A 22,187-nucleotide genomic window follows, 5' to 3' on the forward strand; every position below is an offset into this window, starting at 1 on the left:
TTATAAGGAAGTAGGTTTTTTTTTTTTTTGAAAATAGAATCCAAAAGTATTAGTTAAATCTAAAATTGTAATTAAAAAAAATCCGTATTCCAGAAATCATGTGCTGGTAGATCAAAAATACCTGGAAATGAGACACTAGTAACAAGCAATTGTCACCTGTAGTCTTAAGAGAGCACTCAAAATGGTGCAGTCAAAGCAGTTACAACTTGAATTTCTTTTAAAAATTAAAAATTTAAATGCTTGGAGGAAAGCACAATTCATTCAGAATTGGTTCCTAGATCTGGGAAAGGCAGTACCAGAAGGCTACAGTTCTTATTCTCAGAAACAAAATGGAATCAGGCATTAATTAGGGCTCAATTTAAATTGCATTTATATAGCATTAGCCTTTTGCATTAAAAAAAAAAAAAAGTCTAGCAGAGAGTAACCAACTCAGGAACATTTGGTAACTATGAACAACTAAATTCCCTCAGCTCCATTACAACTAAATCACATGTTCAGCTGCACTGTTGAAAAGAGAATGTTTTATTCTGCCTCAATTTTTTAAACCGCCTTAATTTCTCTTGTCATTCTCCTTTCAAGTCTCAAATCTCTATTAGTGTGGAAGAATGGGAAGACACTAAAGACACCAGAGAGCACCTTAATTATCGCAGTAATCATCGTAACTCAACATCTAGTGATCAGTCTGATCATCCTTTGTTACGACGAAAAAGCATGCAGTGGGCCCGACGGCTGAGCCGAAGAGTACCAAGACACTCTGGTAAAACAGCTGAGAAGATAAGCCAGCAGCGAATGAATCTTTATAGGAGATCAGAAAGACAGGAACTTGCTGAACTTGTGAAAAATAGAATGAAACACCTGGGCCTTTCTCCAGCAGGATATGGTATGATTAATTTAATCCTTAAAATTAATAAAAATATTAGCATTATACAAAAACCTTTTTTTAAAGAACAGTGTGCCGTAAGTAAAATAGGCTTGTGGTAATTTCTTTTAAACGAAACTTGCTTCATTTTTTTAAAAAATCGGTTCTATTATCACCCATTCCTATTTTCAGATGAAAGCTCAGAATATATGAGCTTTAAATAAATATGACCACCTCAGTCATATTTAAGTTAAGCATATATGTGTATGCAGAATATATAAATATTCCTTTGTCATTGAACAACTGTTCCATATTTGCACAAACATACTGAAACGTGAATGAAGAGCTATTGTGAAGTTTGTGAATCTGTCAAGGTGGGGAGTTGTTTGTGTGAAGGAGGATTCATTTTCCTGTATTTTTAAAATGAATGCAAAAGTGTCATATTAAAAGAGTTTTTATGAAGCATGTTTCATTAGGTCTTTAGATGTTGTTTTTATAAAACATGTATTTTTCCAGCAAATCTAATCTTATTTTTTTAAAAAACAACTCTATTGACAAGACTTCTGTAAAAACCTCCTAAACTTTATGCACAATGGCTGCCTGGGATGGCCTTCTACAGCCTTGGCTTTGTAGTGTGTTTTGTGGAAATCCTCAGAGCTATGAGTTCTAGTTTTCCTAGGAAAAGCAATGATTTCTTCATCTCTCATGTTTTCTGTCTGCAGAGTAGGTCCAATATGAAGCTTAGTGCTTTCTTGTTCAGAAGAACCAACACTGCAGTTCCCATACTCAATTTACATTCAAAGCATCAAAAACATTGCTTGACAAATGCATTACTACTGATTTTTCAACACAATTATATTTACATTTTAGCTATACCTAAAGTATCCATTAGGTGAAGGTAAACAGTATCTCCTATAAAATAGGTATTCTTATTGGCCCATTTTGACAGCACATACTATTAATGCAGGGTCGGGACAACCTTTAACCAACAGCAATGTACTACCCAGAAATGCTTCTTATTGTTGCTATGTACACATTAACTTCATCTTGAGAAAAAGCTACTACAGAATACACGGCTATAGTTCTGCTTAATCTTTACAATTTACATACGAGCTCTTTATCTCAGACTCCAACTGGGTAATTACTACTCCCACTTTATTTGTTGATACTATATGAGTCTTCTGGAAGAATCAGGACCAAGTATTTTCCAGGAGTGACACAGGCCACAGTAACATTTAATCAACCCCAAGAAATTTTGTAAATATTGTTCACGTTTTATACTAGTCACAGGAGAACTTTGGTCGATTCCTACTTTTCTTTTAAAATCCTAGCTAAGAGCTGACAGCAAACATTCATTAAATTACTTAAAACCATTATACTATATTCAGAACAGCAAAATCTTGATAGGTAGATGCTTTAGCTAATACAAATTTATCTGCCCTGATTCTGATTTACAAACTTTTATTTCTTCCATGTTTTCTTACAGATGCATCTCATTATAAAGAAACTACTTTGACAACCCCAGGAAAACCATATTCTGAAAATAAAAATTAAGTTTTACACATGCAGCTAGCTGCTAACCTGCACTGTGACATTCCCACTGCCATCTATCCTCCTTCACATTCAGTAATAAATTCCACAGGACTTTCACCCACCTTCAAAAAGAGCTCACTGCCCACTCATCCCACTACACATTAAGCTATTACTACATATACTAGTATTACATATAGAATAGAAACTTTTTAATATCCCTGTTTTTTCGCACTTAGAAATCAATCATGCCAGTTAGCTCCCAGTTAGAAGTTAAACATATTCCTTATTGCTGCCTTTCTGCATGTGTGGGGAGCAATGAAAAAAACGTGAAACAAAGTCCCAGCTGCTTACATATCCCCATGTAAAGGAACGATCCTATACCTAATTTCACATCTTCAGTTTTCTTTACACTGGTAACCTAAAAACCCCTATGCACTCCAATTCTAAAGTCAAATAACTGAATTCATTTATGCCAATTGAGGCACAACACATTTTTGGCCATGCAAGCCCTCTAGCTGAGGCATGGTACTAGGATACTATACTAGCATGAGGCTAGTATACTGGTGAATGTTTTTGTGTAACCTTTTTACAATATTTTGCATCAGCTTCATTTTACCAAAATAAACTGTACTGTTAAAGACCATTTTAGCTGTGTAATTGCACCTGTGCTAAGAGTCTGAGTTTATCTAATTGTTCTCTAGACAGTCATGCTTATAGTAGTGCAAAAAGTGGTACAAGCACATAAAAAGTTACATGTAGTTGAAAATATCCAATAGCAATTTTCAACCTAGAGACAACGTATCAAGCATACTTGATTAACATGATATAGGAATTGTGCTGAAACTAGAATGGGACTGTTCTCTTTTGCATCATTTTCCTTAAAAGTGAAGAAGTAATTAGCACAGATTAAATGCCTCTCCTATTAAATTAGCCTCACTGCAACAACTTATGCAAAACATCAAGAGAAGATTATACAAAAGAAAAGATACAGCAGTGACAGCTACAGAAGCATGCTGAGACTCAGCTAAGTAAAACCCCTTAAAAAAAGGATTTCTGTCAGCCAATGCAACATAGCGTTAGAAGAACGGTTAAAATACAATGAAGAAATTCCAATTGCTGTTCATACAGCTTTCATATTTCAACCCACTGGTACATGTGATAAATGTGAAAATTAGTATTTTCCTTGACACGTAGGAAAAGTGAAGAGAGATTTATATTGACCAAATTTGGAAATGGATAGCATTTAGCCTTGGCTTTAACTTTACACCAACTGAGGATGGAAGACCCTACTTTCCTCTTAGCAATGGAAGCCAAATTAATGATTGTTTAATCAAAATAAAATTGAGTTGTATTAAGAATTAGTATGACTGGAAAAAGAAAAAGAACATTTATAGAACACCAGAAAGGAAACGCATCTTGAGAGATAAATCAAAAGATGCTATGCCAGATAGTTCCAATTCAAGTACAGTTGGAAAGTTGCTAAACTTATTTGATATCACTTCAACACCTGATACTTTTGACAGCTCTGAGCCAAAGATGATCTTTTAATTGAATTCGTTTACCAGAAATTATACTTTCGACAATTTGTTTTTCAATCTAATTTGACATGTGCATTTTTGTCCTCTAGATGAGATGAACGATCATCAGAACACCCTTTCTTACATCCTGATCAATCCTTCTCCAGATACAAGATTAGAGCTCAATGACATAGTGTAAGTATAAGCACAAAAATCACAAGACCTGAAAATTTTACTACCTTTCTGCTGTTACAGGGGAACACACTTTCCCATATACCCGCCAAAAAAATAAGATGGAAACTTCTGTTTAGATGACCAATTATATGTATAATTATGTAAAATATACATATTTCATAATCCTTTTACCTCCATATTCTCTCATCTTCCTCTTACTCTGTGTATTTAAACAAACAAAAAATCTGAGTTCACTGGATGGCTTCACAAAATTAACATTCTCATTAAACATTAACATTCTCAGTCTTAATAGAACTTTTCAAATCAGAGTTTTCAAATGGAATTTTACTTCATGGATTCAAATGCCACTGAAATAACAAGCACTTATCCCCCAAATATCATGCAATATTCATGCTTATGATATATCAAACAAATGTCGGGACCTAAATGCAGCATTTTTTATTTATTTTTTTAACTTGCTTACCAGGAATTTTGAAGACCACTTGAGAAAAAAACAGGTGAACACAAAGTTTGAACTGCTCAAGAATTTTAGATATATTATCTGCCACTCTCTCATACTGAAGTTTGATGTGATTACTGTGTTCAGGTCCTACGCTGTTTTTGTCTCTAGCCTCTTTTGCCTCTACCTTGCTATACTAATATCCCCCCTCTGCTCCAGGGTCCCTGTGCAAGGCCCTCCACACCAGTGCCAACCCATCTCGCCATCTACTCACAAGCAGAAAAGCTGTTTGAACTATTATTCCTATTGATACTAAAAAAACAAAACCAAACAACAACAAAAAATACATTGAAGTGCCTTGTAGTATTGTGGTATATAAAAAGTATAGCATAAAAACTATTAAACATCAACTACAGTTATAAAATTTGTTGAAATGATTTAGAACAGTATTTTCACTGTTATGGAACTCCACAGTGTGATATTTACTAATATTTAACCTGTAAATGCAGGTACTGTTTCCTAGTCTAGCTAGGTGGACTAGGAGCCCACAGTTTCTTTTTCCACCTTTGCAAAAAAACAAGTTGTACAGCAACTCAATTGTGAGTGCATAATTTTGCAGTGGTACTGAATTTGCTGTGTCATGCCTACACATCTTTAGCCTGTACACACACATACTGTTGCCTAGCTTGATGTATGTTCATTTCCTGATCGTGGGCCTCAGAGCTTGTGTCTCAGTTTATGCCAAGGGCTTTTTTAAGATTAATTTTAATTCTCTTGACTAGGCAGCCAGTTTACCCTCATGCAATAGGAGAGTCAAGGCAAGTGGAGAGGCAAGGAAGAAGTAGTGGTTCTTTCTGCAGCAGTTTTCTTTTAGTCACACATTTCAGTGCAGGTAAAAAGTTTTTTCTTTTTTTATGTATTTATTTTATTTTATTGTTGTCCTTCCTGCTGACAGTCTGGAAGGCTGGTCTTCCCACAATTTTTTTTCATCTATTTCTCAATACATTTTCCAGACTTTCTCCTGCACATTACTCTTTTGTTGCACTTGTTAGCTGCACTTTCAGGCCAATGTGAGTTAATCCCATCTAAGCCATTTATTTCTGTGCAGCTCTATGATAAAAACAAAAGCCCTTAAAGGGCTATAGATTCAACGTTCATTGTCTGAATTCCTATACTACAACTGAAATCCTTCACATTTGCTATGATCCTATTTTGTTTGTGATTTATTATAGGCGTATTAGATAATATACAACTGTGAGTTAGCATATGAGGAAAGTTTCTCAGCATTTAGAAACGAGTATTTGCAGTACTCTCCAAAGCAGTACTTGCAGCTGTTAGATCTACTAGAAGTCCTTTCTCAAAACTAAAGGGTCCATCCTGAGCCTGTCAGACTACATCAAGATTATCAACATTGTGCTGTTCAGTTCTTTTAACTATACACGACTAATCTCGATTCCTTACAACATTCTTTTCAGAGTAACTCTGTGAACTGCTTGCCCCTTCTTCAAGGCATGATGAGTAAAAAGAGATGCATTAAGAAATACAGAGTTACTGGCAAATGTGTGTTCCAGGACCACAGTGGATGTCAAGGAACAGAGATGATGTATCTAAAAGATCAAAGTGTCTCTCAGTCAAAATGAAGGTTTAGCTGTACCCAGTACACATATATGATGCCTAGGCAGATGGTGCAAAAGGCTTTACTATTATACAACATAAGTGGAATTGCCAAAATTTCCAAGTTACCCAACAGTAACTAGGCCTATCTAATTCTTCCTCAAATCTTTTCAACATTACAACAGCCTATGTTTATTTATCCTTGCTTGTACCAAGGCTTTTAATAAGAGTTGTGATTTCTTTTTATAGATACTTGATCCGACCTGATCCCTTGGCTTATGTTCCAAATACAGCACCCAGCCGAAAAGACAGCTTCTGCAATACAGTGGGACAAGATACCAGGGAGGAAACACAACTTTGATATGTAATTCATCACAAAATTAAAAGACACTTTTATACAAACACAGTTTCCACCAACCATTTTGAAAACTGAGTGGTACATTTTATTCAGATTTTGGAATCAAATTGACAGTGGGTAAGTCACCAACTTTAGAAACATGATCTCTAGAAATTCTAATTTTAGTGATTGTCAGGCTTATGGCCTGTTCCAATATAAAGATATGATGAAAGAAGTGATAGATTCCAACATATGTTTCACTTAGAAGCTTCTATGCATATTTATCAAGGTGAGAGCATGCCAGTGACTAAGCTCCTGATGTACCTCCTCAAAGATTATCTGATGCCCATAGACAGATGATGCATAATTTGTAGCGGAAAATATCTTAATACCTAAAGGTGCCAATGAGGCTGTATGCATCAAGAATCCAGCCTTTGAGATAATATTCAAGCTTAGCTTGACACCTACGTATATTAGAAAAGCCTAGCTTGGTCCCATTGCCTCTGGGACTTCAGTGTATGTTCTGTGGGCTTACAGAATGACACAGCTTAGTCACACTCATAGAGGTTCAGATCTGGGGCACATTCACTGAAAAATTAGCCCAGAGGAGCCCACCTGGAAGCAATTCCCCATCATCTCACACAGGCATTTCAAAAGGTAGCATTTTGTAGAGCAACTGAATCGGGACTTCTTTATTAGGGATACAGAAACCATACAGAAACAGCCCCCCTATCTGCAAAACCTGGAAAGGTACTGTATGTGAAACTGCAAACAATGGTAGCTCAGGTGAAAAACAACCCTTTTAACCTCAGTGAGCTGTCAAAGAGAAGCCTTAGTAGATAATACAGAAGAGAGAACATCGCTCTAGGAAACAATTCATATCACAGAGCCTTCCTGTCTCCATGATGATGACAGAACTGCAACTGTCCAAAGTATGCATATGCCCAGTCAGGTTACCCAAATATGATAAATTTTATATGAAATTATGTATCATGTTGAAAATGAGAGAAACTTATTACCCATTCCATAAAACAAGTGGAATACTGCATTACATGAAAAGCACCATGGATTTGAAGGCTCAGTTTTGGCAGTAAATACACAAGAAAGCATCTAATAGTGTATGAAACACCTGAAGCTGCTACAGAATCTTCAGTCTACACATACAAGAACCCCAGAATTTTTGCTCAAATCTTCTACAGAGGAAACATGACTGTGTACGATCTTCCAAAATCACATGCTTGCTTTGCCATCAATCACAAAGGGGAAAGAGCATCCTTAAGGTAAAAACTCTACTGCTACAATAATCCATGCAGAACTGTGCAAGAAATTTGACGTGCAGACTACAGTGAAGAGACAGATTATTCTTTGAATTTCCGTGATGTCTTACATGTACAAAAATAATCCACTCAAAAAATACATTATGTTCTGTATTACTCAGAAAACCAACTACATGGCAGATTTTGTTCTGAAAAATAAAATGCCAAGTTGCCCAAAGAAAAACTCATGGATGATATTATGCTTATAAGCATTGTAAGAATGTTGCAATTACGCTTATTAGCATTGTAAGAATGCTGAAATCAAATCACATTCATATTAGGAATGACAAAAAATATTATTTCTTCTCTTCCTCTTAATACTACTGAAACTTAACAGTTCCATATGGCTTTAAGATTAGTGACTTACAAAAAAACAGAGGCTTTAGAGTAGACTGAAGTTGTCAGAACACTAGCACAAGAGTTCTAGTTCTAAGAGGAAATTTCACTACTGAAAATTAGTACAACTGTTATTCACTACCGAAAATCAGTACAACTATAGGTTCTATACATATCTAGTATAAGGATCAAGGGGCATATGTAATTCATTTTGACAAATCAGTTAGAACAAAGTATGTAAGTTCATTTTTCAGTTGGTCTCACCTATTAGAAGTTAACTCTCAATGCTACAGTTGCTGCCTCCTACATCAGTAGGCATGTTTGCAAGCTCTCTGTTCTGTCTGGGGACAGCAAGGCACGCAGAATATCTTTAGCACTTCATTTTTCTCTACTTAGAAGGGAAATTCAGTGCCAATGAAGGGACTTTCCTAGAATGCAACTGAGCCATTGAAACAACTTTCTGAAACAACTTTCCTTAGCGACAATTTTAATTACTTATTGGATAGACTGTTGGTTTCTAGATAGATGCTTTAATCAAGAATGCATATCGCTTATGCTTCAGTATTTATACTAGTTTGCCTATGTAGCATCCAAATAAATTATTCATAGATGCTACCTACACTTACATTTCTGAAGATTGATATAGACCATTAACAATGACAGGAATCCTGCTTACATCTAGGACATACCTATATCTCACAATGCTAGCGAGAAAGGTAGTAAGTTATCTAAATGTGTATCAGAGCCAACTATTGCCCGTTTAAGTAAGCACCATTTCAGCAAAACCAAACTTCATAAGAATAATTGTTTTAATACATATAAAGTCCTAAATGTGTCAAGGGTTAGTTAAGCAGAGCCCCAAAGCAGCAATACTAAGGAACCTGTGTTTTTTCCACAGTGGCTGCATGTGGAATCATTGAAATTCAAATAATTCAGAGTTGCCATTAAGCTACATTCCACTAAAGTTTTTATATGGGTCTCATGTCAGGCATCCCCCCACTCCATCCCCACTACTTGTCTTCAGGGCTATTCTCCAACCACACACAGGATGAGGCTTCATATAAGAGGGCCTGGAGACAGTCTCGTTATTAATTGGAGCCAGAAGTAACGCATTCCAGTTAGGTGTCCAGAGACCATGAATGTAGAAGAGGCAGAAAACTAACTCTAGTCTGAGCCAGCCATTTATACAAAATTAGGAGAGCTTCAGGTGTCAGCTAGAGACAGCACATAGGAAGTAGATCTTGTCACTCTCCCAAGAAGCAAAAATAGTTGAATCCAGTCTTTATATTAATAAGCACTGAGATTTGAAAATGTTTTTACTTCCTACCAGACACCTAAAATGAAAGTAGAATAGAACTATGACCATCTTTTAAATGCTTCTAGACCAAGCTAAACAGAAGGTGGGGAGATTCACAACAGGAAAATAGCCCAAGCACACAGGAAACCGCCTAGCATAAGTCATGCCTATCTTCTCAACCTGACTCCTCAAAAACCTCATGTTAAGTAGAATCAGCATGTATTCAGTTATAATCTCTGCCAGGGAAGGTAATACTAGCCTTAGGGAACAAATTGGTCAGTTATGGAATCATCTCTGTCTTTTGATCCAGCTGGGGCCAGCTCCTGAGGAAGTTCCCCTACCAAGAAGGCAGATTTCTATGATTAAAGAATCAGAAGAGGAGGACTGTCAAATTCATTCAAGACACTGGTCTGTTCTGTGGCATAGGGGAATCTTTCAGCATGTGATCACATGTGGTACTGGAAGTGACTACAATGCTGTATTCAAACTAGCCTGAATAGTGATTTAAAATCAGTCACCAAGACAATTCTGGATAATAAACTACAATGCATAGGTATTTGTCTGTAAGCTACATGCATCTGCTAAAGACATCTTACAGAAATATATACACATGTAGTCTGTGCTTTTTTGCCCTTTTTAATTTTTAAAATTTCTGAATGAACTAGCTCAAGATTGTTCCATTAAAGGGAGAACAGAAAGATGTGAGGAAGTGCAGAAGCTTTTAAATAGAATCATGTTTTGAGACCTCAGGAACCACATGACACCAGATGGGTCTTCTGCATAACCAGCAAATAAATGGCAGCTGAACCAATTGCAAGGCATTAGCCTGTTAGAAGAAAACCTTATGGTGTACCCATGGGTAAGACACCACTGATAACCCAAGAGAATTTTCACAGAAGCAGTTTGAACAATGCTCACAAGTTACTTAAAGCTTGCCCAATTAACAGTCCACCCTTTCCTCCAAGGGAAAGGGTCAATATTCTAAAACAAAAGACTTGCCAAATCCAGAGCATTTGTTACTGCTTCCAAACTGATCCTCTGACAAGCTATGGAGGTAAACTCTTATCTATCCATCCACTTCATCTCAGGTGCTAGGTGTTCCACTAATAAACTACCTGATTTTTTTCTGTGCAGATTATCTGGCCTGTGCAGCTTTTTTTTTTTTTTTTTTTTTTTTTTTTTTTTTAAGGCAGAGGGGAGGCACAGGAGATGTTGATTACTTTGTTTGTAACAGGGCTTGTTTCTGCAGAAAATTCCTTAAATCACCATGCAGAACTTCCTTATTATCAACTTCAACAAGAAAGAAAAAGACTAGATAGAGGTACAAATCATAGCTAGAAGCATACAAAAACACTTCATTTACCAGCCCTCTTATTACAGATTTGGACTTTCTGAACATTTATGAGCAACAAGACTTGAGTATTTTATGTAATCTCCTACTTCCCACCCCTAGTATAATTTCATTATTGCCATCTGTGCAGCCTCCATCACATTATTATAGGGGCAATTAAAAAAATTTTTAAAAACTTTTAAGAAATGATAAATTCACATTAAATAAAGAGTTCAATACAGTTGAAGACTATTCATTCATGATAAACTAACTATAAGCATTCTAATTAAGAGGAAGCAGTCAACAAAGACTTCAAATAATCCACAGGGCTTTGAGATTCTGCATACTTGACACTTGCTACAATTTTACTATGGTCCTGCTGTGTTTGCGGCTTATGAAATACTGCTCTGCATTTAGCAACTTCAGTTTTCAGGCTAACCTCTTCAAGTAATTTATTAGTACATCTAGAAGGAAAAGGAATGCATTTGGAATGCATTTCAGCTTAAGAACAGCTAAAATGATGAGTTCTCTCTGGGCATCTTAAAATCCTATGCAATTGTTTAGAAAACAATCCTGATTACAAGTGTAAATCAATATAATATCTGAGGCAAAAGATTACATTTTAAATTGAATTGCACTAGCAATTTTTCGTCTATGCTTTTTGTTAATACATCCATAAGGAACTGCACTGAATAGGAAATACTGGAATAGACTATTTCTATACACTAAACTACACAAGTGGTTGTTCTATGTCAGATAAAATGTAACCTAAACATTTACAGTTCTCTCATTTCTAAGCAGAATAATAATCAAAATGCTACCAATTATAAAGGCAATCACAAAATCTAGTTATTAATGATCTTTTCCAAAGATAATTTTAAGTTACTTATGGATGCAAAACATACTACATTTTTACCAGCCAGTATCAGAATTAGATTATCTTCTGTTTACTTTTCCTGAGATTAGTTTTACCTGACTGCAGGAATCTGTTGCAGAAAAATTATTTTGCCAATATCATTGTAGTCACATCAGTAAGAATGCTTCTGAAATAATTAAGACCATCTTGTAAAGAGATGGTTTCAAAGGAGAACTATGCTGCTCAAACCTCTCCCATAGGGAGTAAAGCCTCCCCCAGAACTGTTTCCAGGCCAGCAATTCCAGTGGAGCCAGAGGGGCTGAACAAGCCCCCAGCCCAACCTGCAACAAGTTGACCTGAGCCCAATCTCAGCAAGCACCACTCCAATACACTGGAGCCTCTTCTATAGGCAAAGAGGAGCTTGCAAGTTCCAGCCCATGGACTAAAAGAGGTAAGAGACTATCCCATTTCCTGGCACCAGAATACTCTCTCAGAAGGCCTCCTAAGCCTTTCAATTAGCATTTTGAAAGAGTCCCCACTCATGCCTAAAGAATTCCACCACACAGCCTTGACCCTTGCAAAGTTCCTGCCACAGGGGCTCAAATTGTCATTACCTCTCTCCCACTCCCATAAGTTTACGCACCTCCAGCAAACCCCTGCACTCCCCCATAACATTTAGAAACTTCTCTACAAACCACAGCTTGCTTGTAATCACCCCGATTAAAAGACCCACCTGCATCTACAACCAATCTTAAAGAACTGCACCATGTCACACAAAGGGCATATCTGTTTCATCTGCAAAATGAAATTTAAAGATTTCCCTCCAGTACAACACTAAAAACATGAATTTAAAATGCTTTTGTACCATGACTAATGTAGAATCAAATCTCACTCACTTTTTTTTTTTTTTTTTTTTTTTTTTTTTTTGTTTTTCTTAAAAAAAAAAAAAAAAAAAATTAAAAAAAATTTTTTTTAAAACATAAATAAAAAAAAAAAAAAACCCACTTTTTTTTTTTTTTTTTTTTTTTTTTTTTAGGAGTCTATTGTTCAGAATACAGATAAAAATGCTTAAAAATAGCTTAGGAAAACCATGTTACAGAAAGCAAGCAGTATTTCACAGCTTGTTCTGTTTCTGGTGCCAGATCCATATCCCTATCTGTTAGAGCCCACAGTATTCTAATTGCATAGTCATAATACACATTATCAATTTGACATACTCAGTTAACTTCACCAAATAAGCACTTTTTTTAGGACTTGATTAGAAAATTTGCATCAGCAAGTTTTGTCAGCTCTAGTACAGCATCCTGAATCAAGCCCTTTCTCAGTAAGAATTATTATTACTGGAGTGTGTCTTGGTTCTCACCCAAATGCTATTGCAATCAGAATTTCAGCATGCTTTAGATAAGTTCCTACAATCATATATCATGTCATACAGTCATAGGATCACAGGATCATGCTACTTGGAAGGAACCTCAGTAAGTCTGAAGCCCCATCCTCCTGCTGAAAGCAGGGCCAGGTGTGAGCTCAGATCAGGTTGCTCAGGGCTTTGTCCTGAAACCCTCCAGCGGTGGAGACTGCACAGCCTCCCTGAGCAGCCAGCTCTACTGCTTGCCTGTACTCAATGGAAGAAATTTGTTCTGTATATCATCTGAGCCTCTCTTATTTTAGTGCACGCCCTTCCTCTCTCATCCTCCCACCGTACACCACTGTGCAGAACCTGGGTTCACCGTCTCAATAGCCTCCCCATAGTTACTGGGGGCTACTGTTAGGTGCCCCTAAAGCCACCTCTTCTCTAGGTTGAAAAGCCCCACTCTATCAGCCTTTTCTCACAGGGCTTGTGCCTCAGCCTGGTAACATACAGGAGTTGTTCATGGATTATAACTTTAAATTCATTTTCAGAGGGATCAATTCTTCTATGGTACAGAAATTAGTATTACAGAACACAGAGAGTGGAAAAGACTTTTCCTGATATATGTGCTGATGTGAATAAAGTTGTACAAACATTTAGCTTTTTGTAAGAGAGTTTGAAGAGTTCATTATTTTTTACTTTTTCTTGGATCTGTATGATATATTTGCTGGGCATTGTATTATAGCAACACATTTTTTGCCTTGTACTAAAATCCATCAATAAATAGGTTTCTTCATTTATTACTTTGTCATGTAACAATCCTTTCTTTTCCTCATTTCAACTGTATTGTTTTTTTAAGTAAATTTTATATTTGAAAATGTGCCAAAAATAACTTTTAAAAACTGAATACAGAGTGAAAAATTCTTAATCCAAGGAAATTTTGTAAAGTGTTTTCTCATTGAACATGTATTACATGAAATTTGGTGACTAAACCTGTCTAATATTGCAATTACCGAGTTTTTAGCAGGAGTTTTTTATGACTCTGTCATTTCCTGCGGAAATCAATGACAATGTTCCTAACATGCATTTTTTTTTCTCTCATTGAAAATCAAGCAATAAGAGTTAGTAAAAACACAACCTGAGCTACCTTAAAATAGTAATTTAAAACTCCTGTATTATACAAAGTGATTTTCCTCTGAGTTTGTGTTCTGTCTGAGTAACACAAGTAAAAAGCCTCATGAAGTAAAAAGCCCCGCACTTGACAAAATATATATAAAGCAATTCCTACAGACAGTTCTTGTATTTCTGTATTTAACCTTCTGTCTACTTTTCTGAATATAATCTTCTTTGGCATTTAAAGTCTTTGGTGACACTAACATTATTTCTTTGGACAAAGATTAATACTCACAGAATCATCACGTGTGGGGATGATAAGCAGAATCTCATCCTTACCTCCATGACCGGGCAGATCAGTCAAGCTATTGCTGGTATATTAGTGTAACATAACATTAAATTAGAAGATGGAGTAAAGAAAAAAACTGTAATTTCTTCAGGTATTCATTGTTGGTCATTTTGGTCAAGACTCCTGATAATGTGTATTTTTCTCCTCTGGACTTTCTTTAAATTGTTCAAATCCTTGGACACAGTGGACAACACATAGAAATAACCTTCTAACCAAGAGGAAATAACCATGAAAGGAAACAGTCTGACTAGCAGATAATTTACATTCTTAATCAGGTAGAAATTTGGAAAGTAATTTACTTACATAGATATTTTTATTTAAACTTTTAGCCTGCAAGGTTATTAAGCATCATGTTATTTTTCCCTTAGCTATCAGGGTACTTTCTACAAGGTTGAATATCCTAAAATGGAATTTAATAACTTGCTGTCAAATTACTCTATCATCATTTAGTTTCCATCTAGTTTATTATATCTCCATAATAACACCTGAATGGATATCTTTCGTGAGGTATCCTCTGTGTATTTGACTACTGAGAGTAACAGCAACTGTACACACACAGTTTGGGCAAATCCTCATATAAGATTTTCTGAAAAGGAAGCAGTTTCCATCCATATTTCTAATGACATATTCACTAGCATAGGATACCCTGCGTGCTTCCTTCTTCAATCACATTAGAAAGCAATCTGAGCAATATGAAAGGATATTTAGACTAATTACATCTGAGTAACGATGTATTAATTTATTATTACCTGTTAATGAAAATCTGTTTCATTGCATCTTTACTGTTCTTTCTTCAGTGTAACAAGTTCATATGATCTTTTTCTATAATTTAAAACAACGGGCTTATTCAATCTCATCCAAACCAAATTAACATACCAAGTGGTATTTAGCCAGCTGTTTTGACAGAGAAAATCTGCTTCACTGTTTGCATTTTGAAAAGGAATAAACACATCTGCTGCTTTGTCCACTGACAATGAAAGACTGCCCACTATGGGTCTTACCCTTTTACCTGACAGATATGTTTCCTCTTTTGCAGTGTTTCCCAACAGAATTTCTGCTCATCTGTCTGAATATAATAAGATCTATAATTATGTTATTGTACAGACAAGGAGAAAATGGGACTTTGTATATATTAAACAATGAAACACTAGGTGGACTGGGTATATGTATTCCCTGTGCATTGAGATGGATCCCAGGTAGACATCTTCTAAGTGTATATACTTCATCATTACAAAACCACTGACAATTTTCAAAGGTCTCCAGAAAAAGATATTTTCTGATCAAAACGGAAGGTATTCATCACCCAAGTATTCTTCTGATATGTATCATTTATTTGCCTTATTCTTAATAGGCTTCTGCCCAATTCTAAAACACCCTGTGAAAGAATTTTGTGGAGAAGCTGAAAGAGGCCCGAGGAGCTTTTCTATTAGATATATTGTGTTAAAAAAACATCACTATCTGTCCTCATAACAAAGCTTTTGCCCCCGCAATAAGATGCAACCCAATTAGTACCCCTCAAAATTTTAAGTTGTGGTAAGATTTCAGCTTGTCCTATTGAATAATATCAAGATATTGCTTGCTTTCTCTCAGTAGGGCCTTATTTGGACCCTGACTGTCAACTCTCAGCATAAACAACCAAACAACCTTAACTCGTGGAACTACAGATTCATGTGACCAAGTTTTCCTGATGGACCTTCTGTGTTGAGTTTCATCAGCAGTAGTTGCTATTAGCAGTATCAAGAAAGGTGTTTTATCTTTTTCTTTAATAATAAATTTAAATGACTGTGCTGAAATGGAAATATATATATATTTTAATTCCAACAGTCTAATTTTCAGCTGGTAGTTCTCTATTTTCATTCAATAAGAATTGTTTTATTTATTTATGTATTGACCTTTGATTTTTGTTAGAATAGTAAGGTGATCAGAATTCAGAAATTAGAAAAATCAGACTTATTGCTAAAAAAGACTTGGAAGCAATCAGGAGAACATTTCTCTTGGTGCCCTGCCAAGGATAGGAGAAGGATCTCCTATAGTAAATCACGATAGCAGCTGTAAAAGTGTGCACAAAAAGTTGTTCTTTTAATTGGACAGATATTTTATCAGAAGGGAAGTTAGTTTGTAATTGTATCGCTCGATGAAGGAAGATGGAAGCAATCTGCAGGCTTCTGTTTCTTCAGAATTCTTTTTTTTTGTATTAAACATATCCCATAATTTCATTTTAGAATAAATTATTTAAAAAATTTCATAGAAGTAAAAAAATTTTCTTTAAAACTTCATTATTTCATTTTGAGGCTTTTTTTCCTGAGCAAGAGAAATGCAGTATGATGATTACTGAAAGAAATAAATCTAAATACAATAAATACAGTAATAATAAATAATTTTCTCATGTATAGCAGACCTTATTATTCAGATATTTTAATTTGAATTGTTTTATTTAAATATTGGAATATATATGTAAAATAAGGGAATTACTTCAATAGAATATTATAATCATTCATTTAATATGTATGTAAATGCAAAATAACCTGCCAATCTTTCAGTATGGTTGCTTTCAATACTAGTAGCAAGATAGTGAACACCTAAGAGTTACGACAGATTGTAAAGTACATATTTATTTCAAATGCATACATTTATTAAAACATGCAAAAACCCATACATTGATAGCAAAGATAGTAATTGCTGTTCCAATTGCTACCTGCCTTCTGGGTTATAAAAACAGGAGAAAGCCTAAATTCATGTAAACTTTTCAAAATGTTAATGTGCAATTGAATGAATTCAAATCTAATGAAAGATGATCATTGATTATGTGTACATAGCCTTGGAGCTGTGGATTGTGATAAATCACAGAGCAGGTACCTTTGGCCATCTAAAAGTTCAATACAGAGTTGAAAGTGACTGTCTAGGCCAAATAAAATGTCAATGCAGGCAGAGAGCAAAAGATAATTTCCAGTGTTCTGAGTGTACTTCTGCATTGTGATTTTCTTGATTAAGCTAAAACGTCAAAGTCTCTTTTGACTTCAGTAGGTTTTAATAGCACAATTAGATAAAATTCTGGTTCCACTGTAGAAAGAACAGTAGCTTCTAAGAAAACATTTCTAATAGGCAGCTAAAATATTCACTGTTTCAAGTTTGATAAAATTATTTAGTTGGCAGCAGACATTCATATTGCAGAACAGAAAACAATAATGAAAAAATAATTACAATTTATCTTATGACTTTTAAAATGGCAAAAAACTCTCAAGTTACACACCTTGTTTTCTATTTTTCTCAGAAAAGAAGAAATGAAACATATTTTAAAGAAATTTCTTACCCACAAGAATTACCCAAACTATTAAACCAAAAAGAATTGGAATCCATGAGGATTATTTTTCTAAGCATAGCAAACTTGAGTTAATAGAACTACCTATATTAAAGTTACCGCAGTGACACACCATTTATTCATGCGCACACGTATACACACACTTAACTGCATTCAGAATTTAACCTAATTTCAGATATGTTCAAAGAATCCAGAACTAGGCCTTATTAAAATGACAAAAAGTAAGATGAATATGAGTAGAGAAAAGTAGAAAAGGAGGAAGAAAAAGAAAAGATGTATATGGTACTTTTTATTGTGGTTTCTTCTTATGTCAACATTTGCTTCAGGAAAAAAACAAAAAAACAAAAAAAAAAAACAAACACGTGAGAAGTCATGAGTGAAAATCTACCTCACCAGCTTCTTGTCCACCCTATCTCATCTCAGGTTTTTGAAAGAATTTCAAAATAAGGCAAAAACAAACATACAAGCAACCCCCACATATTCTATCAGTTTTTTGATATTTTCACATCTTGAAGTAACGAGTTTTGAAGTCCAGTACTTTCATGGTGATCACACAAATGACAAATTTCAAAGTGAACTTTAGAAAAAATTGTACTTATGTTTTCAGATGCAAATTAAAGGTTGGCAGAAATCATGAGATAGCTAATTGCATTTAAAATTGGTAAACATATCACAGTATCTTTTGACTACTTTGTTTCAATTTAGTCAAACTGACATTTGGCTGAATTCACTGAACACATAAAAGGAAGTTCTGGAAAATGATAGAAGAGCAGGAAATGTACCCACACATGCAGCCTCTGTGGAGAGTGCCACATTCAGTGCTCCACCTTATCATTTTCCTCAGTCTAGTCTTCTGTGAAGACTAAATTGTGAAAAGTCCTGATCCCAACCTTCTGGTGGTGATGAAATTCCAGGGATGACTATGGAGCTAGTGAGATGAATCTATAGCTATTTCACCTCTCTTTTTTTGAAAGCTGTATTTCATTTCACAGTTAGGTACCACAATATTTGGAGGATTTCTCTGGGGATCTCAGTGAAATTTGCTCTAAGTGGATGCAGGGATATTGCAGTCCTGAAGCAAACTCAACTGGTTAGTCTTGAGTTACAGGGGGAAGAAGGCTTTCTTGATGCAAGAAAGCAAGTTCTCTTCCCCTTAGCCAACAATATTTAACCTTCCAGAGAACCTGCAGTTCTACCATCCTTTCCACATACCGTCATCTAGATGCCAACTGCTGAGGCTTGAGTTTAATTGGTGGTGAGAAAGAAGTGGGAAGGAAGAATGTACTATATCTTAGGTCTCAACACATTCCAACTATTTTCTATTGTTGGAATTGTCTATGTTCATTATATATTGTTGGAAAGATCTACATTCAGTTATTCCAAGTTTGGAATAAGTTTACATTTTATGTAAATGACTTGGTATTATCTTTAAACTGCAGTCTCTTACAGTGATTACAGCGATTTGAATAACAAATGGATTAATAAACTGTGAAGTGCATTAAGTACTTTAGAAAAAAGACTGGAAAAGTACATTAATAACACTGAATAGTACTTAATGAACATATGGAATGGATTCAAAGCCATATGAGGTATTTTTTTCAAATATTCTGTAAAATCTTCAGGTATGTACTTTTATGATTTAAATTATACCTAGACTGAGTTAATCTTATCACTACTTTGGAATAGAAACAATATATATTTACTTTTACTGGAACATTTGTGAAGCTTTTTTAAAAAAAACAAATATGTGACAGAAAAGAAGAATTACAGATTCTTTTTTTCTTTATAAAAGTGCTCTACGGATTTAAACATAGTTTTAAAGGAGTGTTTAACAGTAGCAGGTATCTTAAAATTTGATCATCTCTAGTTAGCTGTTATCTTAATTTTTCTTACAATACATATGGAAGTGTGGATGATGAATACTTAATCCCATAAACAGGGCAGTTCACTGCTTTTATGCAAGTGAAGTTCAAGTATTACATGTAAAAATTTGTCATGGGACAGAAAGGGAACACACTTCATGTGTTGAGCTATGAGTTTTTCTTTAGTCCAGCAAAACTGTCTAATTGAACAAAGACTACTAGGTTAAACTTTCTACACCTATTAAAACTGTTCTTCTTATGTTACATCAAGCAACTAGACCTAAGATCTTGAAAGATCATCCAGTCCAACTGCCTGAGCACTTCCAGGCTAGCCAGAAGTTAAATCACGTCATTGAGCGTGCTATCCAAATGCCTCTTGAGCACTGACAGGCCTCAGGCATCAACCAGCCAGCTAGAGGAAGCCCATTCCAGTGTCTGACCACCCTCATGATACAGACATTTTTCCTAATGTCCAGTCTGAACCTCCCCTAGTGCTGCTTTGTGCCATTCCCTCGTGTTCTATCAGTTCCCAGGGAGCAGAGGTCGGCACCTCCCTCTCCAATTTCCTGCCTCAGGAAGTTGCAATGTCAAGTTTTAAGGCCCATTTGGAATCTGAGTGAGTTGCATTATATATGTAGAGATGTGCACACACAGAAAACTGAACAAAGAGAAACCTCAACATTACTTCAAGACCACAAGTTGCCCCCAAACAGGATTAATTTTAACCAAGCCATTTCTGAGAATTATCTGCTTGTCTAACCTGTATTTAACTACTCCAACAATTTAGAACCTACAACCTTTCATAGCAACTATTTAATGCCTCATTCCTCTACTTATTTCCCTAATCCAAACTGATACAACCCATGCTACACTTTAAATTCATAACTCCTTAAATTATTAAAAACAGATACTGGTTTTCTCTGTGAAGAGCATTTGACAACTTTTACCTTCTCCCTTCTCAGGCTTCACTTATATCCCCAGTTCTGATGTGTATTCTAGACTTCTGACCATTCTCCTTCTCATCAGATCTCTTGAAGGGACTGACATCTCCCTAAAAGGACAAAACAAACTCATTACTTCAGGTTAAAACTAGCACTAGGGAAGTAGAATAGAAAGATTACTTCATTTATCCTCCATGCTTTTTCCCAGTTCATATACCTCAGAAAGATCTGTCTTTTTTTGTTAATTGTTAGATTTTTGATCCACATCTCTGTTACTGCAATAACAGGTATAGTTTATAACCTGCTGTGTACCCTTTTGCACAGCTGTGCAGCGCAGCCAATATGCTACCTTTATTTCTCATAATCTCAGGTAACTTCCACTTTACCATATTAAGTCACAGCCTCATTATTTTAGTACATTATTCCAAGTTCTTTGTGAAGATCTGGTCAATATATAATTCAATTTTTGTAAGAAAGCACCATTAGGTAGTCCCTGTGCCTGGTTTTCTTGACATTTTTATAATCCCATTTATGGTAGTTTCATCTGCACAATATTTCGTAATGCAGGGATTTTGCCCCACTCACCAATGAGAACTCTGCTGTCATTATATAGTTGTCTGTTTATCCAAAAAAAAAACAAAAACCCACAAACAAACAACAACAACAAAAAACAGCATGCCAACATCTTTTGCCCTTATTTCTGACAAAGCAAAAAATATCTTCAATAATCTTGCAATGCATTTACACAGACTAGAGAAGTGTTGTGGCTTCCAGTATAGTCAGTTAGGCCCACTTCTGAGTTTGTTTTAAAAAACCTGTATAATCACTATGTCAGTCATTGTGACTACAAAAAGAGCAGGCCAAAATAACTATTTCTTATTGTATACTATATCACAGAGTATACTTTACACTTTAAAGATCTACTTAAGTACATAATTTCAAGAAATAATTTAAAGGAAACAGAGCTGCTTATATTAAAACTATAAACACTCTTAAATATCTAAGCAACTGCAAAATTATTTTCAAAAACCTGTTTTTCTAGTTTACTTGATGTAAAGGGTTTTGTAATGATGCCATCTTGTGATCATGGTGAAAATGACACTACCTCAAACTAAGCAACATTTCATATTTTTCTAGGTTCAGGCAGCTAGCAAACAGACAATCTTAGGATCAAGCTGAGGGTAGGGCATACTAGGTTTTGTCTCATTTCTTAGCTTGACCTAAAACTTTTCCCATGGTTAGGTTTTCATCAGGTGGCTAAATCTTCAACAGATTGTCTAAACAGAAGGTACCGAACACAACTCCTAATAGTTTGAGCACTAAAAAAAAAACATATTGGCCTACGTGGAACTGGCATTAGAATTTTCTTTAAAAACTGCATTTCATAAATGGCTTTCTATTCAGTTTTGTTTATAAATTTAAAGGTACCATTTTAACATCAGCAAAACTGAGGCACTGCAATCTACCGATTTTACTGGTGTATAACAAGAAGGCAAGATGATAGGGGAATGGTATTCTGATGAATTCAACTGAAAATCTGGAATCATCAGAGATTACATTTTACAGTGGTTGATTCTAACAGTAACCTACTGGAAGACATTTGTAGAACATATTTGCTCCATTGAT

General features: G+C 35.3%; 1 protein-coding gene and 1 long non-coding RNA gene across 5 annotated transcripts in view; one reads left to right on the plus strand and one right to left on the minus strand.

Annotated features, from left to right (window-relative positions):
- The window catches only part of KCNT2 (potassium sodium-activated channel subfamily T member 2), a 139,961-nt gene extending 130,430 nt beyond the window's left edge, over window positions 1–9,531 (plus strand). For all 4 annotated transcript variants that reach the window (XM_035332986.1, XM_035332988.1, XM_035332989.1 and 1 more), the window contains 3 exons: window positions 580–880; window positions 4,020–4,104; window positions 6,407–9,531. In XM_035332986.1, coding sequence (XP_035188877.1) covers window positions 580–880; window positions 4,020–4,104; window positions 6,407–6,518 — 498 coding nt within the window. In that variant the 3' untranslated portion in view covers window positions 6,519–9,531. The remainder of the gene's footprint in view (window positions 1–579; window positions 881–4,019; window positions 4,105–6,406) is intronic.
- Window positions 1–22,187, minus strand: part of LOC118170616 — a 233,999-nt gene that overhangs the window by 71,524 nt on the left and 140,288 nt on the right. The window lies entirely within an intron of this gene.

The sequence above is a fragment of the Oxyura jamaicensis genome, chromosome 8 (assembly GCF_011077185.1).
Source record: "Oxyura jamaicensis isolate SHBP4307 breed ruddy duck chromosome 8, BPBGC_Ojam_1.0, whole genome shotgun sequence".
Taxonomy (NCBI): Eukaryota; Metazoa; Chordata; class Aves; order Anseriformes; family Anatidae; genus Oxyura; species Oxyura jamaicensis.